Raw genomic sequence first — 7,500 nt, 5'->3', positions numbered from 1 at the left:
GAAAAGGCTTTAATCCCCTTCGGTCATTTGGCCCATTAAGAAGAAGGTGGCCCACTAGATAATTCAGCAGACCCTTCAGACTAAAAATATTTCAGGTTGTATAGCTGAAGCTCTGAAAGGTTTTTATTTTTAAGGAAAAGAATTCGGTGCCTACAGGGATCGTTTTCCGTCCGAAAAGTTTCTGCGCCCGAAGAGACCATTTAATTACTGTACCCTTCTTGGGAGCTGTTTATCGTTGTCTTGGGAGTTTTACCATTCTCTCGCTTCCTCGTTAGCGGTGTTTTCCGCAGTTGCCTTTATACTGAGAAACCAGAGAGAGAGGAGAGAGAGAGAGAGAGAGAGAGACCGATGAGAGAGAGAGAGGAGAGAGGAGAGAGAGATGAAGACGAGAGAGAGAGAGAAGAGAGAGAGAGAGAGAGTAGAGAGAAGAAGATGAGAGAGAGATGAAGAAAGAGAGAGACTTTGCCCAGCCATTTTCAGTCTCTTTTCAACGTAAAAAGTAATTTCTTCTCTTTTACCAGTAGAGGGTTGGGGCCGTCAGTCCACCTCACATGGCGCAATGTAATCATTTACTAAACGGTGTTTGCAGCGCCCCTTCGATCCCCAGTTGCACCCGCGTTTTAGCTTTTTACTTTACCTCCATTCCCCTTCACTTTCCTCAGTCTTGCTGTCCAACCCCTCGAACTGTCACTTCTTAGTGTGGCTGCAGGGGTTTTCTCCCGTTTCCACTTTTAGATCTTTGCAATTCATCTCTGTTTTCTAGATCTCTTTATCTCGCTGTCCAATTATTCCAACTACCACTTTTTCCCCTGAACGCTGAACGACCGCAAGTGCACCAGTGCTTATAAATAAGATCTCTCTCTCTCTCTCTCTCTCTCTCTCTCTCTCTCTCTCTCTCTCTCTCCTGCAATAAACTCGTCTCTTCCCAGCAAAACTTCTACTGCATGTTTATATGAAGAACAGGGGATTCCACCAGATAAGGCGAGTATTAAAAAAAAGGGGGGGTTGTGGGGGTGGGGGTGTTGGGAGCAGGTCGGTGATTGTTGTTGTGATGCTGGTGTGTAGGAGGGGTGTTGATGTGTGTGAGGGGAGGGGAAGGGGGAGGGGCAAGGGGTGAGGAGGGAGAAGAAGAAGGCCAATATCTTCATACCTCGAGTGTAAAAGACGACACCTGGGGAGCTCCCAGCTACTCCCACGCTTGTAGACACTTTATATAAAAGGTCTTTCGTATGAATAAAAGGAAGAGGTTTCCTTCCCGGAATTTATAACAGAGAATAGCTGTCAGGGGATAGGCCTACGAATATGTTTATTAGATCTCTCGACCAAGGAAAATTAAAGCATTTTCTATTTAGAAAAAACATTTTCCATTTAGAAACGTGCTATTAAAAATATAAATGTAAAGGGATAAGCCCCATAATATTATAAAATTGGCTTTTGGATAAAAGAAATGGAATATTTCTTTCCCAAATGTATAAAACAAATCATATCTGTAAAGGACTTTCGAAACATATTTATGAGGTCTGTTGACTGAGAAGACTAAAATATTTTCTTTACTGATACTGCTACAGGAAAATGGGATTAGCTCTGAAATAATAGGTCCAATACTTTATGATGCTTTGCACTTAAGAAAAAACAGAAATTTTTCTTCAAAATAAGGAACAAAAAAATAACCGTGAAGGGATGCCTACGTTTCTTACATCTTACTTATAACGTCTTTCGATCGGGAACAAAACATTCCCGTCTTAAAATGTATAACAAAGAACGTAGCCGTGATGGAAAAACCTCAGAATATATTTATGATGCCTTCTAACACAGAAAAGGGTTTTTTCTTCAAGTTTATAACAGAGGTATATATAACTGTGAAGGACTAAACCTCTGAATATGTTTAGAAGGCCCTTGACCTAAGAAAAATAAGAGATTTTCTCTTTAGTATTAGCAAAAAAATAATCCCACATAAGTAAAAGGGACTACGGTTTTCAAGGTATTTATAAGCAACGAGCATACATGATTTTGATTATCCCAAAACTGATCTTTTCCGCAGATTGAATGCAATTCATGATGTTAACACGTGAATGAGAGACAATTTTCTTTCCCATGGAAGCCAATGACTAAAATTTCCATTGGTTCAAAGAAAGAAAGTCTATTTCTATTTCTGTGACTTTGATGCGACCTCAGAATTACTATACAGAGTTGTGTAGGGGGAGAGAAATTTAGCGTTAGTGTGGTTGTGTGAGTAAGAGGAAATATGTGTTTTACTGTGTTCATTATTAAGACCACGGCTTTCCCTTGCAAGGAGAGAAGCTCCCTTGAATTTATAAGGAGAGACTTTAGGGAACTCTCTGATATGATTATTAGCCTATAAGATGATTAAGTTTGAAGCAAGAGGTGAATAACGTAGTTTTTTCGTCTGGGGTGGGGACTAGCATTTTCTATGTCCATACATGCATACGTACATGCGTACATACATACACTCACACGCACACGCACATATATACATATGTGTATGTTTTTCTGTGTGTATGTATGCGTAAAACTGTCAAGTTCACAATAACAAAACTGCCCTAAAAACATATATCGCGTGGCACACCTTCAACCCTGATCACTGGTGTATGTGGAAAAAAGGGTATCTCGAGTTTATGACAAATTTGCAAGTGCGAAATAACTGCTTCGACATCTACAGAGATGGTGATTAACTGTCTTATTCCAAGACACATAGGTGTTAAGACGTCGCTCGTCTTCACTTCTGGTTACCACTTTACAGGGTGGATCCCTTTACTCACATGCTTGAGAATAGGTCTTAAGATTAAGTCAAGTCTGATATACAGGTTGTCCATAAAGTCCCAGTACCATTCTGAGCAATAAATACTTGTAATGGTACTGGGACTCTAAGGACACCTTGTGCATCTGCCCCCTGCATATTCATATTCTCAGTTTGATTGATGGAGATTCAAAATCTTCCTTTCGTTCGGACAACTACAATTTCTTTATCTTTAAATGAATTGGCCTCACCCCAGTTTAGGTTGTGACTGTTCCTCATACTGGTCCGCTGCCATGGTGGCTAGTGTCGCGGAATGCCGCTCAGATGTAGCGGGTTCGCGTCTCCCCCAGGGGTATGAAAAATCACTGGTTCTGTATCATGGCCAGTTACTGATGCAGTATGAGGTCTGCGGTGGGAGGTTGAAACCGACATTCTTAGGAAACTTCAATTTCAAGTCAATGACCCCGTGGACTTGTTCCATATGAATAGGTTTCGTCTACCAAAATCATATATAATTAATAATAACAATAATGTGCATGAAAGCCTCTAGACTCCTGAAACAAAATCTCATTTCGTCTATGCTTCACAACTCTTTGTGAAATGGGTGTACCAGTTTCCCTTGTATATATTTAACTGCAATTATTAGGGCACTTTGTTCAAACTAAAACCATCTCTTGTTTTATTTAGGTATTCATTGGCCAGCGAACTACCGATATTCTAAAGATAAGGATAAGGATATGAATAAAGTGTTCAATAACGGAGTGCGTTTTTGCTAGTCAAGTCTACTTTTGTTTTTTCACGGCCTTTGGTAGAATTTTGATTGGTTTGTTAATAGCTTTCCCTAGTATAAAAGGTAGGCGATAACTGGTTCAGATGTTAATGCATTTTCTCAAAAGCATTGTTCCAGGTATACTTGCATGAACGTAAACTAAGGGATATGAGAAACATTTTCAAATAAGTATAAAAAAAACTTGGCCTACTCTGTATAGTGAACGCATATTTGTCTTTCATCTGTTATCATATCATCAAATTGTCCAAAAAGGGAACTTGGCGTGTTTTTCCAATTCAGTTTTAAATCCTATCATCGGAGCCGGCGTATGCAGTCTATTGAAGAGTGAAAAACTGAAATTTTTCCAGCCACAGTTCCAGAACTAAATATAGTATATATATATTTGCCGATGATTGGGGCTAAAGACAAAATATTTGGTTTTGTGCCATATTTTTTTTTTTTTTTTTTTGACTGTTCGTTTTAATGTACACAGTATTGTCAGATTGCAGCATATACTTGTGTGTAGATATATACGTATGTATGTATGTGTTATGCATATGCATACATACATTCACACAAGTATATGCTACAGTCTGGCAACACTACATTGAAATAGAACCGTAAAATAAAATTACCACACAAAAACAGATAGTTTGTCTATATATATATATATATATATATATATATATATATATATATATCTATATATATATATATATATATATACTATATATATATGTGTGTGTGTGTGTGTGTGTGCGCACATATATATTTACATAATGAGAGCCCGTATCGACGCAGTCTAAGACGCTGTATACAGATAAAAACAACGAACACGAATTTCGCTCACCCATTCCATGCCACATTACCAAAGGAGTCGGTTTGTTTGCAACGGGAGAGCACTGGTAAATCCCTAAGGTCAATAACGTCGCCAAAATGGACCTCATTGTTGCCTTCTTTTTTTTTCTATAAACTCCCGAAGTCTTAGTTTTCCCTCTCTGTTTGTCTGTCTGTCTGTCTCTCTCCCGCTGAAGGCAACGAAGATAAGAGAACCTCGGAGGAGAGACCACATGCCCTTATAACATGCCTTTGGCTCTTATCTCTTCCAGGTGACGTCGTGGGTAAATTAATATTTAGTCAGTTACGTAATCCTCAGAGAATTCAGCTGACTCTAGCCGGTTTCTCAAGGTTGATCTCCTGGTGGTGTGGTAAACGTTTGGCTAGATTTGATCTTTTCACGTTTTCTTATCCAAACCCCTTCCCATTTTCTTCTTCAAACTCTTTCCCGCTGTCTTCTCCAAACCCCTTCCCATTTTCTTCTTCAAACTCATTCCCGCTTTCCTATTCAATCCCCTTCCCGTTTTCGTCTTCAAACTCCTTCCCGTTTTCTTCTTCAAGCCCCTTCCCGTTTGCTTCTTCAAACTCCTTCCCGTTCTCTTCTTCAAACCCCTTCCCGTTTTCTTCTTCTGACCCTTACCCGGTTTCTTCTTCAAAATCCTTCCCGTTCTCTTCTTCAACCCCCTTCCTGTTTTCTTCTTCAAAATTCTTCCCGTTTTCTACTTCAAACTCCCTTCCCGTTCTCGTCTTCAAACTCCTTCCCGTTCTCGTCTTCAACCCCCTTACCGTTTTCTTCTTCAAACTCCTTCTATTTTGCTTCTTCAAACCCCCTTCCCCTATCTTCTTGTTCTTCGAAATAGAAAACATGTTTATCAACTTTTTACCACTTATGAATTTATATGAATTAAATTGTGTTTTTTCTTCATGTGTTTGTGTCAGCGTCAGTATGTTGCAATGTCCTCCAGTTATTTGACAGTGTTGTGTGATAATTTCTTATTATATATATATATATATATATATATATATATATATATATATATATAATTATATATATATATATATATATATATATATATATATATATATATATATATATATATATATATATATATATATATATATATATATATATATATATATATATATAATAGATAGTACTTTATACCCTAATGACTTAGAAATCGCATTTTCAAGATCAAAACAGCTGAGGTAAAAAAAAGAGAAGTACTCGAGTTGGTTCATTTAAATGGAAATAAGGAAACGCTAATAGAAATCTCCACAACCTAAAAATGATCTCCGTTTATGTCTTCCTTCCCACCATTAAAGCTTGGCTGTAAATCGCAGGAAATGGGCAATTCTTTATCCATTTCTTTACGCCGTAAAAAATAACATATAAAGAAAAATAGGAACCGAGGATTTTTTCCTGTGTCGTCAAACTCGATTGCACTACCCTCAGGCTTTACTTAAGTGAATAGATGAGTAGGAAATGAATAAACAAACTGCCTTCAAAAGGCTTTCATCATTAAACGAAGCAATTATACAGTTCCCAAGTACATTCTTTTTAAACATTTTTCTTTTTTCTTACTTTTATCGATTTATTTACTATTTAGAACATTTTGATCATGTACGTTTTTATTTTGTTTTTTTTATTTTTTTTATTATTTTTTGGCGGGGTCTAAGTTTAGCGACCTTACTCCAAAATACCAACTAGATGTTCTAGCCTCTCATCAGTACCGGAAGCACAAAATAACCTAAACAATAACATGAGTAAACAACTGCATGCCTATCAGGAACAAATTTATATATTTTCGTGTTCCACAATCATAGCAGACAAAATCATTTATGAATACTAAATAATATTTTCATTGTCCCCTCGTCAGTATAAACATTATAAGCCTGGGAATTTACTTCTCTCTGTGTTTACTGATATCTAAAAACCGAATTCTCTTAAAAGGCGGACCAGTCGCCCCTTTTGGAGTTGATTCCCTTCTCATTCACCCCATTCGCTATCCCTTTTGGTTTTGTGCCCATTAGGCTTAATTAAAGGTTTCGGGAGAAGATGATATTAACTCCTATCATTGGGTTGATTGTTCAAAATGCTGCCGGTCAAAATAACAGTACCTTGTCAGCATTGGGACATCTTATCACAGGAGTTCCCAAGGTATCTTGGCATGTTTTCAGTTTATTATCACCCCCCAAGTATCTCTAAGTAAAACACAAGAGTTTTTACATGTGAGACTCATTGCATCTGTCAATTCAGATTCAGACCCAGGCACCTGTAAGGTAATGATAACGCTGTTGCTTATCTTACTTGAAGGACTTCACATCATGTCAGCGTGACCTACGTAAGGTTAGGTGATAGTTCTTTTTTAATAGCTGAAATTTTTAAGTGAATATACAGCTGCTACAAATTTACTAAAGCATATGTTGTATACGTAAGTGAAATGAAAAGTGCATTAAAGTCCATAAAGTCTTTTAACAAAAAAGTCATTAGGGACTTAACAAAAAGAACCAAGGGCATTATTACAGGTTACATAATTTATTTCCTCAATACACGTATCATCTGTGAAACCTGCCTCTTTCACAAGATGTTATTTTTCCTTGAAGTTTATATCTTTAACGCATTGCTGAAATATATAATAAACTTTATGTTGAGTTACAAGATGCAACAAACTATGAGTTCTAAAATCTGCGAGATTAATAATCAATTACAAGAGGCAAAGATAATTCATCTTGTTCTCTATACAAAACACAAGAGATAATCAACATTAGAAATAAAAGTAATTTAATATATTTAGAAAGTAATGAAAAAAGTTAAACTCATCCTGTTCTCTATACAAAAAACAACAGATAACCAACGTTACGAAATAAAAATAAATATTCTAATATATTTAGAAAGAAGTTAAGAATAAAAAACGTAAAGGATTTAATTTATATGCGATGTTCTCCTTCCGGGAACGAGTGGAGAACCTCCTCACACTCGACCCAGCAATTAGCATAAATGATCATTGTCCTCAAGAAGTCATTATCGAATTACCCATTGGCGTCACTAATTACTTGCCTGGGAGTAATTAGTAATTTTAATGGCGTTGACAAAAAGCAAATCCCAGTTGGTTCTCAATCGTTTTCAGTCATA

The 7,500-nt window shown here is 36.9% G+C and overlaps 1 protein-coding gene across 4 annotated transcripts in view; it reads right to left on the bottom strand.

Annotated features, from left to right (window-relative positions):
- LOC135225668 (palmitoyl-protein thioesterase 1-like) overlaps nucleotides 1-4,586 on the bottom strand; it is a 23,272-nt gene extending 18,686 nt beyond the window's left edge. For all 4 annotated transcript variants that reach the window (XM_064265014.1, XM_064265013.1, XM_064265012.1 and 1 more), the window contains exon 1: nucleotides 4,378-4,586. In XM_064265014.1, coding sequence (XP_064121084.1) covers nucleotides 4,378-4,474 — 97 coding nt within the window. In that variant the 5' untranslated portion in view covers nucleotides 4,475-4,586. The remainder of the gene's footprint in view (nucleotides 1-4,377) is intronic.
- Between the last annotated feature and the right edge of the window lie 2,914 nt (nucleotides 4,587-7,500).

The sequence above is a fragment of the Macrobrachium nipponense genome, chromosome 13, assembly GCF_015104395.2.
Source record: "Macrobrachium nipponense isolate FS-2020 chromosome 13, ASM1510439v2, whole genome shotgun sequence".
Taxonomy (NCBI): domain Eukaryota; kingdom Metazoa; phylum Arthropoda; class Malacostraca; order Decapoda; family Palaemonidae; genus Macrobrachium; species Macrobrachium nipponense.
This window is presented reverse-complemented; position numbering and strand designations above follow the sequence as displayed.